The following is a 21410-nucleotide window of genomic DNA, read 5'->3' as shown; positions in this document are numbered from 1 at the left end:
GTTTTGGAGGAAGACTCAGGAGGGGACAGCTGGCTGAGCTACTGTGTCCTTGTTCTTTACTGTTATGGCTATTATGTTTCTCACCACCATCACACACACATACACACACACACATACACACACACAGCAGCAGCAGCAGCAGCACACTGTCACTCACTTGTGTGCACACATGCTTACATTTGTGGCCATATGCGCATGCACACACTGGCCCCCATACAGACACACACATGCTTATGCACACGTGGAGATGTGAGTGGGGGGTACAGAGAGAGAAAGAGAGAGAGGGAGAGGGAGAGAGAGAGAGAAACACAGACGCACAAAATCTCTGCTGCAGCACCTGTTCACAAGTAACAATCCCAGCTGCTGTACCATGAACATGACCCATACCACACACACACACACACACACACACAGTACTCAATACCCAATTTATTAGGTACACATCTCCTTTTACACAAACAGCCTCCTCCTCCAGACAATGAGGCTCGTATAAATATAGTGTATGTAAGTGTGTGTGTGTGTGTGTGTGTGTGTGTGTGTGTGTGTGTGTGTGTAAGTATAATGCAGATTCAGCTCCTGTTGAACTGAACATTAGAACAAACTGAACACTGGAACAACATTAGAAATCAATTTAACAGCATTAGAAGTCACGTGATGTTTCATGCCAGACACTCGTGTTGCAGCATCTCAGAAACGGCCATCTTCCAAGGATTTCTGCTCTGTTTGTTGCTCTGGTGCAAAGTTATTATAGTTATGACATTTTATTGATTTATTTTTTTTTGTATTGTGGAGTCTTTGTCAGTGTCAGTCTTCAAACATGTCTTGCTGTGCTGGCTGAAGGATATTAGCCACCTGCTGGAGTAAAACTGGCACAGCAATGGAGGATAGATCCACCCAAAACACCGCGCTCATGAAAGAAATGGACCAACACAAAAACTAAAGACATTTTCTCTGTAATTTTAGTGTATTTTACTTTTGTAAACACACAATACAGTTTCAGTTATCTGTCAGTTAGTTGAGTTTTATTTGAGTTATTGTAATAACATTGTTTTTTACTTTGCTATTTCATTATAGTTTTCATTAGCAATAATAGCCTAAGTTGAAACAATACAGTAATGGGCATTATGTAATCAAGATACAAAAAAATTTAATTTTCCTGTATTTTGAATAATATTCCGATACACTTACAAAAAAAAACCCTGAAGAAAAAAAAAGACATTCAGATTAATGATATGACTTGTCAAAACAGATATTATTTTACAGGATTATATTTTTAAAAATAATATAAAATAAATGTATTTTTATATTATCATTTATTATACTACTACTATGACAAATGCACAGTGCAGCATGGCAGTAACACCCACCAGGGGCCAGCACCATGTCTCCAAGTGAAAAATGTGCCCTCCCTGCGTGGAAATATTTTCACAACTTTGTGTTTAAATCAGAAAATGAGGATCGCATCAGAGTCCAGTCAAGTGGAAGCTCTCCTTTCTGAGTTTGTGTTGTTTTGATGTTTCATACAAAATGCATTTGAGTAAAAATATTATCGATATCTTTTCTTTTTGTCTTTTTTGTATTTGGCATTGAAGTAATCCTAAAGCAACTCAAAGTAATCCGATTCCATTACTGTAATATTGTGATGCGTAGAGTAAGTTACCGAATATATTTTTCAACAGGTAATCTGTAATTGTATTGGAAAACATTTCTAAAGTAACCCTCCCAACCCTGACTGAGAGTAGTAGTACTAGTGATACTAACAGAAGGAGCTGAAGTACCTGAAGTAGTACTAAATGCAGTAGAAGGGGTTGGGTTATGCTTGTAGAAAGAAAGAAAGAAAGAAAGAAAGAAAGAAAGAAAGAAAGAAAGAAAGAAATGCAAAATAATAAAGGAAGTCTTCTCATGATCTCACCAGACACATGAGGCAGGTTAACTTTTAGCTAATATAAATTTATTACCATAGGTGCTGAATAGGGACAGTTATCTTCAGCCCTAATGGGGTCAGATAAAGGTGTTTGTACACTGGTCACATGGCAGGTTGTTTCAAGAAATATCCATTTCCTTGATGCTGTATGCTGATTTTCTAGATTTACTTCCTTACTGCTGATTCGCTCTACTGACGTCAAGCCACCTTCGCCAAACATCACATGGTGAGAGTTTGCCACGTGGTGTGATCTTTAAACTAATTGTGACCCTTAATTGATTTGATAAAACTTCTGTTAATATGTATGCTCAGTGGCCACTCGGTTAGATCCACCTGTGCAGTCTAATACAATCCAATACAACTGTTGTGCCATAAAGTTTATTTTTATGATGCCTATAACACTTTTTGTCACAGTAATAGAGTAGTAATGCTCATTCAATTCTGTGTTTGGCATCGAGCTCATAGTTAGTGTTGCTGTTGTACTGAACTGCATTTTATTGAGAACCGTTTCCACTATTTTGTCCCCCCCTCATGTATATAAATAGGGAGGACAAAAAAATTAGAAACACCTCTCAGTATAATGTAGTCTGGTACAAGACTTCTGCAAACTACAGCCTCAATAATAAACACAGAATTAAATTTACACATTCTTCACATTGTCAACAAAAAGTGAACAGTATAAACTTTATTTAACGGTAGAACTGATGGCGGAGCTGTTGCATTGAACTGCATTAGACTGTACAGGTGGAGCTGATAAAGTGCATATGTTTATCCCTATTTCCATACTGAGAATCTACATGAATTAATTTTATGTATAGTATCTGTGTTGAAAGTCACCCAGCAGTCCTCAATCACACATAATTATAGAATATTTTTTAATGCAGTTGCTTCCTCCTTCAGAGGAACCTTGGACTTGTGGACTTAGTGACTGGGCACATTCCAGCAGGAAACAAAAGAGAAAAAATGAGGCTTTTGATAATGTCCGGCTAACGGGAAGGGCCACAGACGTACTTTATTACTCACTGACAACGGGTGAAATTAAAAAGGGAACGGCTCTTGCTGTTCATAAAAAGCAGGAGAGCCATAAGGAAACACAGAGAATCAAAAACAGTCACAAAGACAAGAGGGATCACAGAAGCACAGGTAGGAAGAAAATACTCAAAAACCCAGCTTACATGCATGCACTGTATGTATACTCCTCATGAATTTCAACACAGAATCTTAATATTTATTAGTCATTATTAATTTACGTAATGAATTATTCATCAAGTGCCAATCGTGGCGTTTTTAATTCAGTTCTAATAATTCTCTCAACTTTCTGCCTAGATCAAAAATGAAGGTATTATCTCTGCTCTCACTGAGCCTGGCCGGTAAGTTTTTCCAGTTGTGGTCTCTATTTCTGTTTTTACTTTGACTCGCTAATTAGATCAGCTAAGTTTCATGTGTACCCAGCTGTCTTTTCCTTTAGGCACTACACCATCATTTTACTCTTTGCAAGGCAAACGTAATGACAAATAAAAACAAAAGTCAAGTCAGATCCAGTGTGATCCTTTAGAGCAAAGTGGTTTGTTGTAGCGTGTTTGTTTCCTTCTGGAATGTGCCCAGTCATTAAGTCCACAAGCCCAAGGATCCTCTGAAGGAGGAAGCAACTGCATTAAAAAATATCCTATAATTATGTGATTGAGGACTTCTGGGCGACTTTCAACACAGATACTATACATAAAATTAATACATGTAGATTCTCAGGGATAAACATACACACTTCATCAGCTCCACCTGTACAGTCTAATGCAGCTATGGTCAACAGCTCTGCCATCAGTTCTACCTTTTAATAAAGTTTATAATGGTCAGTTTTTGTTGACAATTTGGAGAATGTGTAAATTTAATTCTGTGTTTATTATAGAGGCTGTAGTTTGCAGAGGTCTTGTATTGGACTACATTATATTGCGAGGTGTTTCTCATTTTTTGTCCTCACTATGTATATACATGAGGGGGGACAAAATAGTGGAAACGGTTTTCAATAAAATGCAGTCCAGTACAACAGCAGCACTAACTATGAGCTCGATGCCAAACACAGAATTGAATGAGCACCTCTGTTACTGTGCAAAAAAGAAAACGTGAGCATTTTAAGCATCATAAAAGTAAACTTTATGGCACAACAGTTGTATTGGATTGTAGTGTATATGTGTGTTGTTTCAATTCAGTGTTCAATTTGTTTGAAGATTCAAGGGAGAAATTCTGTATAGTTGCAACTATTGTTACGTGAATTAGCCAAAGTCAATTTTCTTTTTTACTTCCTTTTTTTAAACATCTTGGAACATAAAGGTACACACATAAGGGATTCATCTGTCAAGAATAATGTTAATTAACTAACTTAGTTTGTATATTTGCCAACAAAAACCCTTTATGTGGAAATATTCTCTACTCCATCCCTACTTAAATTGTTTATATTCAGGTTTTTCTGCAAGTCATGCTTCTCTACCTGCATGTCAATAGCCAGTTAGTCATTAATCAATTGATATCCATTCATCCAGTGGTGTTTTTTCATTTTTTACCTCTCTGTATCATGCAGTGGCTCTAGGGATGCCACCATTGGAGCGTGATGTTGCACAAAATGACCAGAGCCCTGTGCAGGGAGATGTGATTCCAGTGCAGGGCCATGTGGTGGTGGAAGAGCCTGCGCCACAGGCTAAACTAGACTCTACGGGGCAGGAGAAAACGTCTGACGTCCCAGGGGGTGCAGAGAAAAGTGATGTGGTGGAGGTCAAAGTAGAGCCAGAGGTCAAAGCAGAGCCAGAGGTTAAGGCAGAGCCGGAGGTTAAGGCAGAGCCAGAGGTTAAGGCAAAGCCGGAGGTTAAGGCAGAGCCAGAGGTTAAGGCAGAGCCGGAGGTTAAGGCAGAGCCAGGGGTTAAGGCAGAGCCGGAGGTTAAGGCAGAGCCGAAGGTTAAGGCAGAGCCGGAGGTTAAGGCAGAGCCGGAGGTTAAGGCAGAGCCAGAGGTTAAGGCAGAGCCAGAAGTTCAAGTACAGCCTGAAGTTAAAAAAGAATCAGAGGTTAAAGTGGAGCAAGAAGTTCACAGTCAGATGGACCACGAGGTGCAGACGGAGCCCGGCCTGGAGGTTGAGGAAAAGCATCTTGCCATGGAAAAACCAGATGAGCCAGAAGAGCCAGTCATGGACCTGGAGCCACTGTCTCAGGACGTCCCAAGTGAAGAGGACACAAGTGATGATGAGATGTCTAAACTGGAGCAAGGTTTGAGGGCAGAGTTTCTGGGTCAGGATGCTGTTAATGATCTGGAGCCACTGTCACAAGAAGATGGGGAAGACTACCTCACTGCCCAAGAAGAGCCAGTCATGGAACTAGAGCCTGAGATGATGGATGATCCATTTGTTAGTGAACCAGTCGTTCCAGAGGAGCCGGTGGAAGTAATGATGAGGGACGAGAACCAAGAGGACCAAGAGGTCAACTTCCTGGTTCCCCCATCAGGACCACATGGCCAAGGTAAAGCCCGAATGAAACGTTACATGTGTATATTCACACTCTCTATGTGTGTGCTGGGCTCATGGGTGTCAATAATTTTGTCCACTGATTAGAAACATTTAAATATTGTAATGTCATCTTCCAGCCACAAAGCGGCAGTCTTGCCTTGGCATAGAGTATAAGGGGAAGTGTTACCGGTTTTTCCGTGGACCAAGCAGGGCCGCAGAAGCCGAGGTAAGTTCAACATAATCTGCACTCCTGAATTGTCACCTGTATCACTGTAAAACTTCAGAGATTTAAATAAGGAAATGCTTATTAATGTTTATTCTGTTGCCTCACAGTTTTTCTGCCAGGACAACTTCCCTAATGGCCACTTGGCCGCCATCACAAGTGAGAACATCCACAGGCAGGTGATGCAGATGATGTCTCGGGAAATTGGAGGATATACACGAACATGGGTTGGGGGACTTCGCTACCTGGACGTGAGTTGTCATAGATTATAAAATACACTTCATTATACAAAGCACAACACTGAGTTACGGTTCTTATTTGTCAGTTTTTATTTTTTATATCAGTACAATATTTGCACCAAGAGAATGACCCACAGACAGTAAAAACTGAGCAGAATGAATGACTCCCGCATCTCCTCTCATCTGTCAGACCGGCCGCTTTATCTGGTTGGATGGATCTCGCTGGACCTATGCTGATTGGCTGTCAGGGGAGCCCAATGACACTGCAGGTGTGGAGGACTGCGTGGAGCTCCTGGCATACGGTATGAGACACACAGCACACGTTTTGCTTTTGAAGTCTCTTCTGAATACACACGCAGACACTGATTGATGAGGGCTTTCTTATATGATATTCAATACTGTGTCTCTGGATGATCTTCAATTGTTTCTTTGCCTTTCAGGAAATGGGAAGTTCAACGACATGCCGTGCTGGGACCTCCGAGCATTTGTCTGTTCCTATCCTTTGTAGAGAATATATGAATCCCAAACTGCTTCTTTGTCTGATTTTATGTTATTTTTGTTGCCTTGAAGTTAGCAGTGAGATTTTGGAAGACAAAAGTAAATACATGAAGATTTCAAAACTGATCCTTCAAATGGATTGAATGCAATGCAGTCAAAATATTAAAGGAAAATCAGCAGTCCTGAGCATATTGCACTATAACCCCTTTCGTGCTTTAAAATGTGCTTTACAATAAAGCAGAGGAGCAGTGTTTCGCAAGTTTTGATAACGTACTGTATTCTGTAAATAAAGAAAACTATTGTTTGATATTTTGTTGTTTGGCTTGAGATTTCCAGCCTGGTGATACTGTTTGACCCTTAGTGAGAGCTACACTTTCCAGACCACAGGGGCCCTGATGGGCTTTAGATAAGAAATGTTTACCAGACAACAGCAATACCACCATCAGTCTGCGGTCCATATCCGGCCCCTAACCCCTCCAGGACCCATATATGGTATCCTGTCCTCATCCAGCCCATGCAGTCCTGGCATGCTGGCTTATTTTGCAGGATCAGGGAAGAGTCCCTCTGTCCCAGAGAGGGATCTGTCCCGGTGCCAACAATCTCTCATGGCAGCAAGCATTGCTCACACCCAGATTTTATGTTTCACATTCACTGTCTGGCACACGGTTTGTCTGGCTGTGTGTGTTTGAGGGTGTTTGTGTTCCTCTGTCAATGTGGCATTCAGAACCAGTGAATTCCCGTCCTCACCTACTCTTCAAAATTAGTGGAGCTTATCACCCATTAAGTGATGTATTCACACAGTCTCGATGCACATGCTGCTACTGTAAAGCCTGCGGGGACTCACATGTTGCTCTGTGTATGACTCATTTTCCACTGACCTGCATAGCCTTTCAGTGACCTCTGTAGATAGAGGTGAGGATTAGCAACTCCCAGGTGATGATTGGCAGCTCTTTATCCTTCTATTTTAATTGCTAACTGTTCCACACATGCATGCAACCCCCCACCCCTGAGGAGCCCTACCCATCACTGCAGGCACACACAGCACACACACAGACACACACAAGCATGTACACACACAGCTACTCGTTCTCTAATGTGAATGCAGTCTAATAAGACTGAGTGGACAGTGAGAATAGTTGCTACCCAGGTAATAACTAATGTGGATCCAAATGAACAAATAAACCATTAAATACAGTTGTATGTAAGTCATAACACTATATTCTTCACATAGTGCAGACACACACTCACGCTATAGCAGTGACGGTCTTTAACTGCGGCAAAAGTGAGCCGGAGAGTCATTGTTCCCGTACCTGGAAATATGACTGGTGCTGGATTTAAGAGATCACAGTTGAAAGTGCTTCCCCAATCTATTGCTGGACTGAATCCTGAACAGCTTCACTGTGCACCCTGTGGCTACACTACAAAATAAATATTTTTAGACTGAGCACATAATCAGATCTGATTAGTCATAGTCACTAAGAGGATATCAGTGGGCAACATTAAATCTGACAGTGTGCTAAACAATTCGCACAAGACCGTTATAAAATGAGACTGATATTGTCAAAATGAGTCAATGCATCCTCGATCACAGAGGGACTGAGGATTGAAACAGAAGGAGTTGGATTCCTAGAAGCCGTGACGCTCTGTAGTGAGGGAAATCCCCAAATACCTTTACTGAGGTGGCACAGTTATTAGAAGGGCTTTTCTGATGAGAATGACTCAGTGCTGCTGCTTGCTGCCTGTCAGTTCAGGGTATTTTCTAGCTTCATGAGGCACAGCCAGTTGTTTACTTGCTTCTGTCTGTGTGCATGTGTGTGTGTTCACTCACTGAGGCTCTGGATCCACACACACCTGTTCCCGACTGCGCCCTACAGCCAGGCTTACAAACAAATAGTGGAGTGAATGCCACTCTATCTGTACACTCCAGTAAACTTTTTGTTACAGGCTTGACTCTGCCTGTAAACGATAGTTACACGACACCCCTGCATAGCGTGGAAACACATCGGTGTTAATCTGTGATTTTCAGCATGTTGGTGTACATTACACTGTCCAAGAGTAGGCAAATAACAGCAAATCACAACAACACACAAACATCAGGTAACTGATAGGGGATATGGCCAGCTTTTGCCCCCAGAGCAGTTTCAGTCAACCTCAAAATTCTCTCATCAGAGTGATGAACTGTGTGTAGTGAAATATTGGATTATTTTCCCTTAAAGCTTGTATGATGTTTAGATCAGGTGACTGAGGAGGCTGTAGAAGGTGTTTGACTTTATTCTAGTATTGATAAAACAGCTATCCAATTTATTTATTGGTGTTTATGGGAGTAATATTACCTTGGAATATGAGAACATCCTGTGTTTGCAGCAAAAGGGCAGAAGGGTCATTTTCCAATGTTTTTTTTTTTTTTTTTTTTTTTTTTTTTACTGCAAATGGCAAATAAACTGACTCTGACTCTGACTCTGACCTGGCCCTGCCAAATGCACTCATATTCCTTTGTGCGGCCAAGCAAAAAGATCAATACAGTCTGTGCTAAAAAATATACAAAGTTCTTGATTCAGTTTTGTGTCATTTTTAAGGTTACAGTTTTGTAACAGGCTGTTAAATGTCTGAGTATCTCTGTCAGTAATCTTCACCTTGTGATTGCTCTTTGACGATGTCTGGTATATGTGTAATGAGTTTAGAAACTATTTCGCTTGCCACTTTAAAATGGTTTTGCAGTTTTGTGTCTCTTGCTCCTGCATTTCAGGCACTGGCCAAATAGAGAAATGCGAGTTTATGAGCAACTCAACGCAAGGTACGCAGGATGAGACATAGCACACATCAGGGGACAGAAAGGAGCAGGACAAATGTTGCCGAGTGAAACATGAGAGCAAACTTGAGGCACCGTAGAAAAGGTGGAAGTGTCAAGTCCAAGACAAGCCTGTGATGACTGCTGATTGTGTGGTTTCCATTTCAGAAATGGGCAGTAATCACTTGGGTGACGAGGGTCTGCTTTGATCCCTCCTGGCTTGTTTTGGTAGATGAGAGTGACAAACTTCATCGTTCTGCAAAGATATGCTAAGATATTGGCGTAACATATAGTATAGATACATTTTGTTCTCAAATTTGTTTACCCGCTCTGACTGAAGAGCAGATGTCGGGTTAGACGAGGTTGAGAGGAGGGGAATTTGGATGCTGATCTCAGAGGCTGTAAAATAGACTTTAGGGAAACAAAATGCTGCTGGATATGGATTTTATGGCCACAATAATCCAGCGGACCTACTGCCTAGAATAATAGGCTCCAAAAAAAAATGTGTTCATAAAAGATGCACCGCTTGAACAACATTTTATTGCTTGTTTAAGGGAGGAGCCATGTCTGAAGCAATTGTTTGGGAGGTGTTAACGTGTCTGTATGTATGTATCACTCTTTCTTTGCCATTATGAATCCGATTCTCTGCCCTGGTTTGTCATTTGTGGCTGCCAGTGACCCCAGCTCTCCCTGCCTCACAGGGGTGTGTCAGAAATGATGCTGCTTCTATAAACACAAGACGCCAACAGAGAGGAGCAGACACGAGAGAGAGAGAGAGAGAGAGAGAGAGAGAGAGAGAGAGAGAGAGAGAGAGAGAGAGAGAGAGAGAGAAAGGATAGGAGACCACTTCATACAGGTATGTATCACAGAGGAGCGACATGTGGTGACGCCTTATGGGTGCATTGATGTGAAAAGGAGGAGAGGTAAAGGAGAAGAGGAAGCAGATGGGAAATAACAACATTTTTCAGATCACAGCTATTTTTTTTGCAAATTCCCAGTCATTTTTGAGAGACATCAAACTGTGACCTGCATGCATGCACAGAGACAGAATGTGACATGGATGGGAGGTTTGTGTAACTTTGTGTTTTCCCTGTATGGAGGTTGTTGGCCGGTGGTTTTCAGCAGCTGTGTCTCTGGGCTCCGACCCAGGGTCCAGCGGGTCGGAGTCCAGAGACTGACGGACTAAATCTGGCCCATACCGAATTAAAGCCATCACAAACACACACAAATCATTTGAACCCTTTAACAAGCTCACCAACAAACAAACACCTAGTGCATATGAAATATTAGCCAATGAATGGGCTAAACAAATACAAATATTGGCTTTGTAATGATGCAAATATTGGAACATTCCAAAGATATGTATTTCATCCACATGGTTGAAATGCCAGATTAAAGGAACAGCGGAAATTCACAGTGATTTTGTTTTCATATGAACAATAGTAAGTCCTTAACAACTGGCTATTTGGGTTTGCTATTGTTTGCAATGGTTAAAATGTAATGAGGACACAGACCTGAAGATTTTTACAGGAAGTATTTGTATAGCAGTAGTTTTAAAACTGCAGAAAGATTTGGACACACTAAACCATGAGAATATACAGGTGATGTTAAACTGAAAATAAAGGTTAATAAGTGTTTATACATGTCTGGGCTTTTGCTAAAAAAAAAAAAAAAAAAAAAAAAAAGTAGTTACTGGTCCACCCTGGTAATAGAGCTTTAAAGTTGATAATGTGAATATTTAGTATAATTTACAATGTCTTAAAGAGAATTTAAAACAGTAATTTTTGCTGTTGTTGTTGGTTGGGTTACTTATCATATATTTTGCCAAACTATGGTATGTATTACCTTTTATTTGGAATGGCCACATGGTATGATCTTTGTCAGTCTGTGTGAATGAAATGAAACCACTCCAATACTGAAAACATAATTAGTTTAGAAAACAGCAAGCAATGGAAAAAAAATATCACACAAAATGCCATATTTATCTCCATCATGTAGCTGTGCTACAGATGCACTGCAACAGGCTAACAGAGCTGATGAAAATTTAAATGAAATGTGTTGATTTCCTCAGAAACTGGTGCCCATGGAGAGATCGTCAACAGTCCCACAGCCCATCCAGATGGTGCAACCCGGAGAGGAGAAGATGGCAGGTGAGGCTGGGAGAGGGAAGACTCTGGATGGGAAACTACACGTGGAAAAGGCAACCACAAATGAGGGTAACTTGAATTTCTATGTAGTAACCTATTTATTTATTTATTACTCATGACATTGTACTTTTTTTCTGCTTTGGGTATTTATATGGGTTAAACTGTAGGTATGTAGGTCATTGTGGTACCTCAGTTTTGTTTAGTTTTTTTAGTTTTTTATGATGATGTGTGCTGCAGGGCTGTACAACCGTAATACAGCATGTGGTTCTTGGTGTAACCCTCTCAACAGTGGTGACTAACCAGAAGCTGATGGCAGGAGAGGCACTGGGCAGGAGGAACTTGTGGGAACCCAGTGTGTATTATGCACTGGGACAGGAGTCCTTCTTCTTCGCTGGTCATGACATCAGCATCCGGGAGTCTCTGGACAACTATGGCGCTCTCGTCTGGCCTGGGGTGAGCCCTCCTATAGTTTATAGATATAATAAATGAACGTGGGTGTGATCGCTGTGATAACAGCAGTTTGTTTTGTAGGCAGTGGCTTTGTGCCAGTTCTTGGAAAATAACCAGCAGCAGATGAACCTGATGGACAAAGCAGTACTCGAGATTGGAGCTGGGACCGGCCTGCTGTCTATTGTGGCCACTCTGCTTGGTGAGGATATTAAAGGACAATGCCAGCTTTTTGGGAGTTTGACCCTTGGTCACCTCACTCAATAGGATTGGCACCAAGGCAGCTCCTGTCCACTGCGCATGCTAACACTTCAGCATACAGCTGGTTGTGTAATCATTATAAGGGATTAGCATTATCTAAAGTATGAAGGTAGACCTTTTAGTAATCCAAATGTAGCCCTGATTTTCTCTGCATGACCTGCAGAGTCAGAGCTTTCATTATTATACATACACTCTGTATCAACAAAACATGTTACACAAAAAGTTTTGGAAGGAGAAATCTTCTGCCATACAAAGTGGTTATTAAGATTGCATTTGACCAAAACCAGCACTTTTACTCAACTTTACATGCATGTTGTCAAAATGAGCCAGCCATGAAGCCTTAGAACTGACCCAAATTCCATTTTTTTACTTTGAGGCCAACAATAGCCACCTATGACCACTTAACATACTGTGGCCTATGATAAGGATAATAACTATACACCACACTCACACAGAAGACAATATTTTAATGCCAATTCTCTCATCACATACTGGACAAGGTGACCAGTGGGTAGACCTCCCAAGAAACAGTCCCAAAAAGGGTTTGGGACCCCCTCCTCCCTGGGGGCGCCCAGGGTTGGTTGGCACATTTTCTGAAGCTTTGAAGGTCACAGAAACAAAAATATAACATCAAAATATTTGATGTTAAATGTATTTTAAAACTGTGTTAGATAGAGATATTGGAGCTGTGTCACTTCTAGTTAATAGACACAGGAATCTGCTACATTTTCATAAAAGATGTGCAAGTGTGTGATGAGTGATGACAGCTGGCAAACATAACTTCATGACAAAGTTGGGTCACATGTGAACGGGGTTGGTAGGAAATACCAATAGTTGTGGTTACTGTTCCTTTAAGAAAACTGTCTTTACTGCCCACATTCACACTCTGAAAAATTTGGTATTTTTATTCTGCTGTTCTGAAAAAAATGAAATGAAAGTTTAATCACATTTCATAATCTTAAATTATATTAGATAATAAATCCTAATCAAATGTCATATTTGCTAGTTTGATCACAATCGCTACCAGCATTCATAAAACTGCACACTGCACACACACACACACACACACACACACAAAAAAAACTGTGTGTGTGCCTGTGTTTTAACAATAGCTTTGTAGTTCATGAACTTGTAAGTGTTAAGGTATATTTAGTTGAGGTGTTTTGAGACATTTAAAACTATTTTGAAAGAAAAACAATGTTAATATTGTTGGTTATATGTTTATCATGTTGAATGGTCAACAGGAAAAGTGATAAGACCTCACTGCAGATGAACTGCTTAATAATGTTTGGGCAGATATTCTATTAGATGGTCGTGTTCATTGTTTGTTTGTTTGTTTGTATTAAATGTTCAAATAGTTTTTTTATGGTTTGCTTCATTTTTTGCAATCACAGAGTTTGAACATTGTGCCAACCATTCCTGTGCTGCGGCTCGTTGGCACACACACACACATCACCTCATTTTAGAAAACATTTGTGTACACTGAATATGTATTTATTTAAAGCTGAGACCTTAAACTTTCATTTTTGCAGCTATTTAGATCATTATAACACAAATTATGTCAGAGCAATATGGCAGAGAGTGACAGGTGTGCCAGCCAGCCCTGGTCTCCCTTACTTCAGTGGCTTTCTGTCCTGTATGATTTTCCAGGTGCTTGGGTGACGGCCACCGACCTGCCCGACATTCTGTCTAATCTGACCTTTAACCTTTTGCGGAACACCAAGGGCCGCTGCCGCTACAAACCTCAGGTGGTGAGCCTCACGTGGGGCCAGCACCTGGAACGAGACTTCCCCTGCACCTCCTGTCACTACGACTACGTGCTGGCGGCAGACGTGGTCTATCACCACGACTACCTGGAGGACCTGCTGGCCACTATGCGTCACTTCTGCCGGCCAGGAAGCAGGACGACGCTGCTGTGGGCCAACAAGGTGCGGTTCCAGTCTGACCTGAGGTTCACCGAGACCTTCAAGAGCAGCTTTAAGAGCACGCTCGTGTGTGAGCTGCCGCAGGAGGAGGTGAGGATATACAAGGCCACAGCAAGAGAGTGACCAAGAGAAAAAAGCAGAGGTGTGAGCAGTGATGGAAAAACAAAAGACTGAAAGGGTGAATCGATGTTTGTTTGGCAGATGCTAGAGAGAAGTGTCCTGAAAAGTAAAAGCGCAAAAAAAAAAAAAAAAAAAAAAAAAATTACAATATAAATAAGTTTCAAGAAAGAAGAATCAACAGTCCAGGTTTGATTTGTGCTTAATTGACATTCCTGAGCAGCGCTATAACCTTTGTGTAGTAGAAAAAAGAAAAGAAGTTCTAGACTCAAATTACCATTTCAAAAAGCTATTTTATTTGCCATTTTGTTTTTCATACATTTAATTTTTGTGACCTTATTCAGCTTTTTTATTTTTTTGAAATAAATTGCTTTGCTTTAAAACTGTGGAAAACATTTCTCCTACTCTCACGTTTGTCTTGTATCAGCTAACCTACATTTAGCTTTATCAAAGCTACTCTCAAAGAGTAGATTACAAACCGTAAAATAAACACTTAAGAAAATATTTTCTTGAATGAAAAATGAAGAATGAAACTGTGCAGTTTTGGATCTCTTAGCTTTTGGTAACTGTATCCAGGAGTTATTGGTTTATGGTACATATATTGACAACAGTGTATGATTTAGCTACATATATACATGACTAATGATTAAACTCACTTTAAAGAAAAGTAGTTTCCATTAAATTGCATACACTACAAAACAGCAGACATGAGGTGTGGGGAATAAATACATTAAATTACATGTTGGTCACTCAGCACCAAATTACCACATAACTAAAAACCTGATTAAAATACACATGTTGAATTTTGAGTCTAAAAGCATAACCATAAGTAGACATTCCTACACACAAACACACACACACACACACACACACACACACACACACACACACACAAAGAGAGAGATCAAGCAAGATGGACAGTGAAAAAGTGAGAGAAATTGAGAGAGAGAAAGCCAGAAGGATATTCTTTGCATTCTGCTGTAGTAAACCTTGGGGACCATGTATAAAAGCTGTTTTTATAAATTGAGATCTGACATGCAGAATTGTGTACATCAATTCATTAAGTAAAAGGAGCTACTACTAATTATTTATGCAGGGTTGAATTATGCCAATATCCACTAATATTAGATATTTAAAATGAGACATCACATTCTGTATCACCCAAAGACCAAGTTACACCATCACAAAGCCCTTCAATGCCAAGAGCAGTGAGGTTTCCCTCTGCCAGCTGCACTGCCTCAGGGCAGCCCTCAGTTAGTCTGGCCTGACCAAACAAAAAAGAAAATGATCAGTTGCACTGGAGAGAAGACTGATCCTAAACTGAGAAAGTCATTAACAAAACAGAGTCTCACTGCGCACAGCCTGGCCGACGCAGGCCGACCTGGCTGTGCTCACTCTGCAGAGGTGGAGAGAGAGCTGCACTTATTTCTCCACTGCATGTTACAAAATTATTAGAGAAGTTAACTTCCGCACAATTTCATAACATACGTAACCTTGAAAATCTTTCCACTAACATGCAACTCCAATTATTATTTGGAGAGGAAACTGAGTGCTAGATATGTAATATCCTGTCACCAGCAGAGACGACAACAACTAATGATCCTCTAAGAACAGAGGACACAGCAATGATTCCATACATTTACATTACCACTAATGTCCGGTCCTATTGATGGCCTAATAATTGTTAAACTACATATATTACAAATAGTTGTTATTATTACACCTTATTGATTCTCTTATTTTACTTTGGCAGCAAATATTGTTGTGTTTCATGCCAATAAAGATCATGTGTGAAGACAAGAGAGAGAGCGCGCAATGATCAATGAATTCACATGTAAAGAATTTTCATTTTTCATCACTTGAACCTAATCTCTTAAGTCCTTTCCATGTTGGAGATCTACCTCCATGGCATTTGTCGTCTTGTTCTTGTCATTTCCTGTGGCCACTGCTGAAAGAAAGCATGTCTTCGGTTCCAAGTTGCTGAAATTCTATTATTAAAAAGTTCAAAGGAGATTTCTGTCTGTCCTGAGGGTTGTAATCGTCCATCCTGTGTCCTCTAAAGACCTGAGAGTCTGTCCGTAAACTGTAGAGGGCTATGCTTTGTATATTTCAGAGGGCTCTCAGTGACAATGACTCTATGACACGCAGCAGGTTGACGACTTGGCTGGCTGCTCTAGTATGGATTCCCTCCGAAGGTCATTAGGGAGGCTGCCATCAGGACCCCACACGTTGAGCTCCGCGTAGACGCCCGTCTCGATCATCTCTTCCTGCCAGGGGATGGTGATGTTGCCAGAGGAGAACTCATCAAAGAAGGTCTTGTCGGGATCCTCCAAGTTCACCCCCTTCACCGAGGAGAACGCCCCGACGTCATCCAGACTTTTAGCATACACCCTTTTCGGGTCAGGAACAAAGGGAGGAGGTAAAATACCTGGAGAGGAGAGACATACGTTAGAAACCAAACAATCAGCCAAACCAACCATCAAACTCAAGAGGATTAATATCATCACCATGGCCTGATGCCGTAATTCGACGTATTTACTGAGGTGACGCATAAAATGTGATAAAGGGATCAGGGCTAGGTTATTTACTCAGGGATACGAAACTGAAGTGGTAAGCGTGTAAATTTGAGTTTTAGAGATGTCATACCTGCGTTCAGTTTCCTCCAGTTGATGCCACTGAAGAAAGGGTGCGCTCTGATCTCATCGCAGGTCCCATTCTTGAAGCCCATCCTCTGAGCGGCATCTTTGGCTAGAAGGCCGCCGCAGAGGGTCTTTGCATGTTCGCTGAAGTTCTCTGGATAATCCACTTCCCGATTCATGATCCGTTCCTTCATCTCCTCACGTTCAACCTGGAGAGAAGAGAAATAACCTCTGAGCTCAAGTCTCAAGACTCTGTGGCTCAATTCTGCTTAGTTATCCATCCTGTGCACAGGATGAAACTCATGGTTGAAAGAAAGGCAGGTAACCTTCTCCCCCCGCTCCCTGAAGGGGTTCTTAGCAGCCATGAACTCATACAGTGTCACCCCCAAGGTAAAGTAGTCCACGCAGGTGTCATACTTCTCCCCTTTCAGCATCTCTGGTGGCATGTATCCTGCAAGGCGCAAAGTGATACACTCATGTACTCCAACAAGTGCCAAATTGCACCTATAAATATGGTATTACTTAACAAGTGAATTTGGTAGATGCAGGTGAGACACACCTGGTGTTCCAGCATAGCCTTTGGTCTGTGTTTTGCCTTCCTTTAACTCTACGGCAAGACCCAGGTCCGAGATACGCACATTCCCTGATTAAAGACACAAAAACGCATCTTCATCAACCATTATTTAAAGATGCAAAGATACATATGTCACTGTATTTATCTAAAAAAAATTGGTACCGTCATTATCTAAGAGCACGTTTTCCGGTTTGAGATCTCTGTAGATGATTCTTTTCTGGTGGAGGTGCTCCAAGCCCTGGATGATCTGAGCGCTGTAGAAACAGGCTCTCGCTTCATCGAACCCGGGGTTGTTCTCATCCACCAGGTAGATGTGGTATCTGAGGTGCGGGAGAGAGAGATCAGCTGTTATGTCTCTAATGGATATAAATGTGCAACACCATATATATGTATATACTTCTCATCAATGTGAGCACAAGACTGGTTTACGCAGTTTCAAGCATAAGATCATTTTTTCAGGCTGGAGCAAAAACACAATAAGTCGTGTGCGTGCCCAGTGTTGAGTTCCAGCAAACTACATTGTATGTTTACATCCATGCAAACAACTAAAATCAGGCTTTTGAGGACCTCAAAGTCATTTTTGATTGCTTAAATCATGTTTTTTTTTTTTTTTTCTAAAAGCATTCAATTTATTGTGCGCCTCATCAAAATTAATTTCTGTCCACATAGAGTACACATATCCTCAACAAATGTGATTCTGCACGAACAAATATTTCTCAGGGATGCTGAATATGACTGTTGACATGTGTAGTCATGCCCATGTGACTGCTTACAGAGACATACAGCATGGTTTAGCTCTTGAGAACACCCAGATTAGCATTTAATGTATATCCCATTCGATTTTAATCACACTATATTCAGGAAATTTCCTGATGGGCTCAATTTCAGCACATTTGGGTGATTGTCACATTTAGCTCCAGCTTGTGTCACCACTCACTATGGGGGAAATGTAACATGCTAAAAAAAATATAAGACTTTGAGATGACTGCACACATTCTGCTGTCAATGTGAGGAGATCATTTGTACCAGCGGACAAACTATAGGTACTGTGTGCCAAACACTGAAAGGCTGAGGACAGAACTGCCGGAAAGTACTAGAAGGAAGGTGAAGGAATAGGCATAATGTCTGTGGGAGCCTCAGGGAGCTTATCTGTGTCTATTTGTGCTTGGAGATGTGAGTATGTTTCGGGGTGTTCGGTTACTTGAGATCTCCTCCATTCATGATGGTCATCACCAGACACAGTTCCTCCTTGGTCTGGAAGGCGTACGCCAACGATACAATGAAGCGACTGTGAACCCTGGCGAGAATCCTCTTCTCCACCATTGCACCCTACAGGCACAAATATTAGGACCCGGTTTTGAACACAATGCATTTGAAAACACACATGGCCATCTTTTAAACATCATTTTAGCGTTAGTTGAAAGAGTCATACACACTTGCTCCTCAGGGTTAATGGAAAAACGTGTTTAGTAAGGTGGTTATTTTTCCTCTCCTTTTTGAAAAATGATTATAAGGTGAGAATACATTTCAAATAATGACCCTAGGCAAGTCAAGGGCAAGATATAACCATCCCAAGCAGTTCCATTCAGAACAGCTTTTCACTAAAGCTCCCAGTAATCACTCTATCCCTGTCTCAGTGTTTAATACCATGGGCTAAGGCCAGAAAAGACAAAGGCAGGGACAAAGATGATTAGCACCATCACAGCCTGCCTCAGTGTAAGACACACACTTTGCAACATGAAGCCCAGTGAAGCCCAAGAAAATTATCAAGAAATTGTATGCACGTCACATGAAAAAAACATTTTCAGCCACGGAAATGCAACAGTGCCCAATAAAATGGTCAAGCTGAAGCGAGTTATAACTTTCTTTAGTTGAATTTCAAATTTCAACCAGCCAAACAATTTCAGAGATTTAAGAATAAATTGACAGTGTGGTCTATTCTGATCCAAATGAATCCTATTTGAGTAATTTTGAGTAAATTGTTAAATCAAAATGTTAAAATGTTAAATCAAATTAACAAAAATGAAAATATAAGACGCTAAAAGCCAATAGCAACTTATTATATTTCTGAATAATCAGTGCCCAGTGCCAGTGGTACACCATTCATGATTTATTTTGTGTCAGAACATTTAGGTGGAAATTATATAAATAAGAGAAGCCCTAATGTCAGTGATTGCTCCTGCCTTAATGTCTTTGTTGAAATTAAAACTACAAGTAGACATTGCAGGTGTGTATAGAATTATCCACCTCAAGGACCAAGACCGTATAAACTCGAGGGCATGTATGACTCACCAACAGAGGCAAAAGTTACTCTCACCTCATAGCCTTTCCTCTTCTTCAGCCTCTTCTTGTTGAGTTTCTTACAGGCATATAGCTTTCCTGTGGCTTTCATTTGACAGGCAGACACCTCACCGAACCCACCTTTCCCCAACACACGGAAATCTAAGAACCAGTCTGCGTCCATGGGCTGCTGCTCAAGCCACTTCCACTGCAGGAACCTCTTCAGGAACATGCTCTCCATGAAGAAAGTGTAGGGGGCCACCCGGAGGTATTCCAAAACTGAGGCCAGTGCATCGGCAAACAGTCCATCGTCAGCAGCTTCCTGGCCTTCCTTCACCTTATTCATGATATCCTCAGACAGGAAGGGGCAGTAGTGCTTGGCAGCAGGGTCCATGTAGCGCTGGACAATCTTTGAGGCTTTCTTTGCCCTCTCAGAGTCCTCCGCCAGGTCATAGCTCTCAATGTCCTTCCACAGCTTGCAAGCACCATGATACTCCTGGTTGGCATCCAAGAATTCCCTGAAGAGGCGCTTACCAATAGGCTCTTCCACAAGTGTGTCAAAGGCCAAATCTAGGGTATCCCTCAAGTTCTCACACACAGTGATATGGGGCAGCTTGAGGCGAGAGAAAAACTTCTTGTCCCGCGTTGCTGCAGAGGAGCCATCGATGCTCCCACGAGCGTTAATGTAAGCAGAATTGGCTACTACTGTGGTCAGGCCTCCAATATCCATGTTGAGGGCAAGTCACTGTTGGGTAACTCAGAGAGAAAACATTGCAGAGAGAAAGCAGAGGAAGAGGGTAAAAAGTAGTGACTAATGTGCTGGGGCAAGGAGGTAAAAGGAGAAAAGCAAGGATGAAAGAACAAAAGATGTAGCAGAGATTACACAGGAGTGACAGAGCACACAGAGGGAGCATGAGAGAGAAATGGGAGGCTTGAAGCTCGTGTGTGGACTAGATCCCAGCACACTGATGAGCACTTTACCCCCCCCCTCATTCAAACAGGCATATACAGTACACACACGCATGCACACACGCTCACAAACACACACAAACCTGAGTCAACACCTTTCAGTAATCCATTAACACCCCAATGCCCCAGACAAAGTGCAGCAGCTCAAGACGAGGCAGAACACAGGCAGCATATGCAGCTGGAGTGTAACTGGTCAATTGAGTGGCAACTCAAATGTAAAATCACAATTAGCAGTTCAGCACTAATCAGTATGAAGTGACAAGTCAGCTGCAGTCTTATGAGGATAGCTCAGATTTTATACCAAGCATAACTGACTGATAATGAACTTTCATGATCTTGGCCTTTCAGACCACACTACATGGAGAAAAATATTGGGCCACACCTCTTAATCACCGAGTTCAGGTGTTTCACTCAGTCCCATTGCCACAGGTGTATAAAATCAAGCACCAAGCCATGCAATCTGCCTTTACAAACATTTGTGAAAGAATGGCTCTTTCTTAAGAGCTCACTGAATTCCAGCATGGTACTGTAATAGTAATGTAATAGGATGCCACCATTGCAACAAGTCAGTTCATGAAATTTCTTCCCTCCTTGATTTTCCACCATCAACTGTAAGTGATATAGGAACCACAGCAACTCAGCCACCAAGTGGCAGACCACATAAAGTTACAGAGCAGGGTCATCAAACCTCCTCTGGCATTAACATCAGAACAAAAACTGTGCGCCAGGAGCTTCATGGCATGGGTTTCCATGACCGAGCAGCTGCATGCAAGCCTTACATCACCAAGCGCAACGCCAAGTGTCAGATGGAGCGGTGTAAAGCACACTGCCACTGGACTCTGGAGTGGTGGAAACATGTTCTGTGGAGTGATTGATCACATTTCTCTATCTGG

The 21410-nt window shown here is 41.5% G+C and overlaps 3 protein-coding genes across 3 annotated transcripts; 2 read left to right on the top strand and 1 right to left on the bottom strand.

Annotated features, from left to right (window-relative positions):
- The first annotated feature begins 4966 nt into the window (after positions 1-4966).
- Positions 4967-6680, top strand: LOC115380073 (macrophage mannose receptor 1). Its single transcript, XM_030081123.1, has 5 exons — positions 4967-5423; positions 5548-5636; positions 5744-5884; positions 6063-6174; positions 6313-6680. Exons 1-5 carry the CDS (start codon positions 5006-5008, stop codon positions 6378-6380), a joined length of 828 nt encoding a protein of 275 aa, XP_029936983.1. The 5' UTR covers positions 4967-5005; the 3' UTR covers positions 6381-6680.
- A 4437-nt stretch (positions 6681-11117) lies between these two features.
- mettl21cb (methyltransferase 21C, AARS1 lysine b) lies at positions 11118-14558 on the top strand. The gene is made up of 4 exons (XM_030081124.1): positions 11118-11374; positions 11595-11758; positions 11837-11954; positions 13664-14558. The coding sequence occupies exons 1-4, from the start codon at positions 11242-11244 to the stop codon at positions 14059-14061; spliced, it is 813 nt and encodes a 270-aa protein (XP_029936984.1). The 5' UTR covers positions 11118-11241; the 3' UTR covers positions 14062-14558.
- On the bottom strand, positions 14416-20533 carry LOC115380069 (rhodopsin kinase-like). Its single transcript, XM_030081120.1, has 7 exons — positions 19586-20533; positions 18470-18597; positions 17431-17588; positions 17254-17337; positions 17021-17145; positions 16702-16903; positions 14416-16483 (listed from the first exon to the last, which is right to left on the bottom strand). Exons 1-7 carry the CDS (start codon positions 20276-20278, stop codon positions 16191-16193), a joined length of 1683 nt encoding a protein of 560 aa, XP_029936980.1. The 5' UTR covers positions 20279-20533; the 3' UTR covers positions 14416-16190.
- Positions 20534-21410: the final 877 nt, after the last annotated feature.

This window comes from Myripristis murdjan, chromosome 21, assembly GCF_902150065.1.
Source record: "Myripristis murdjan chromosome 21, fMyrMur1.1, whole genome shotgun sequence".
Taxonomy (NCBI): Eukaryota; Metazoa; Chordata; class Actinopteri; order Holocentriformes; family Holocentridae; genus Myripristis; species Myripristis murdjan.
Note: the sequence above shows the minus strand (reverse complement) of the source record. Positions and strands in the feature narration are given on the sequence as shown.

Coding starts and splice junctions, on each gene's coding strand:
- mettl21cb (XM_030081124.1), top strand. CDS start 11,242: ATGGAGAGATCGTCAACAGTCCCACAGCCCATCCAGATGGTGCAACCC. Junction 11,375..11,594: donor AAAGGCAACCACAAATGAGG/GTAACTTGAATT, acceptor CCCTCTCAACAG/TGGTGACTAACCAGAAGCTG. Junction 11,955..13,663: donor TATTGTGGCCACTCTGCTTG/GTGAGGATATTA, acceptor ATGATTTTCCAG/GTGCTTGGGTGACGGCCACC.
- LOC115380073 (XM_030081123.1), top strand. CDS start 5,006: ATGGACCACGAGGTGCAGACGGAGCCCGGCCTGGAGGTTGAGGAAAAG. Junction 5,424..5,547: donor ATCAGGACCACATGGCCAAG/GTAAAGCCCGAA, acceptor GTCATCTTCCAG/CCACAAAGCGGCAGTCTTGC. Junction 5,637..5,743: donor GCAGGGCCGCAGAAGCCGAG/GTAAGTTCAACA, acceptor GTTGCCTCACAG/TTTTTCTGCCAGGACAACTT.
- LOC115380069 (XM_030081120.1), bottom strand. CDS start 20,278: ATGGATATTGGAGGCCTGACCACAGTAGTAGCCAATTCTGCTTACATT. Junction 18,598..19,585: donor AGAAGAGGAAAGGCTATGAG/GTGAGAGTAACT, acceptor TTGTGCCTGTAG/GGTGCAATGGTGGAGAAGAG. Junction 17,589..18,469: donor ATGAATGGAGGAGATCTCAA/GTAACCGAACAC, acceptor CCCGCACCTCAG/ATACCACATCTACCTGGTGG.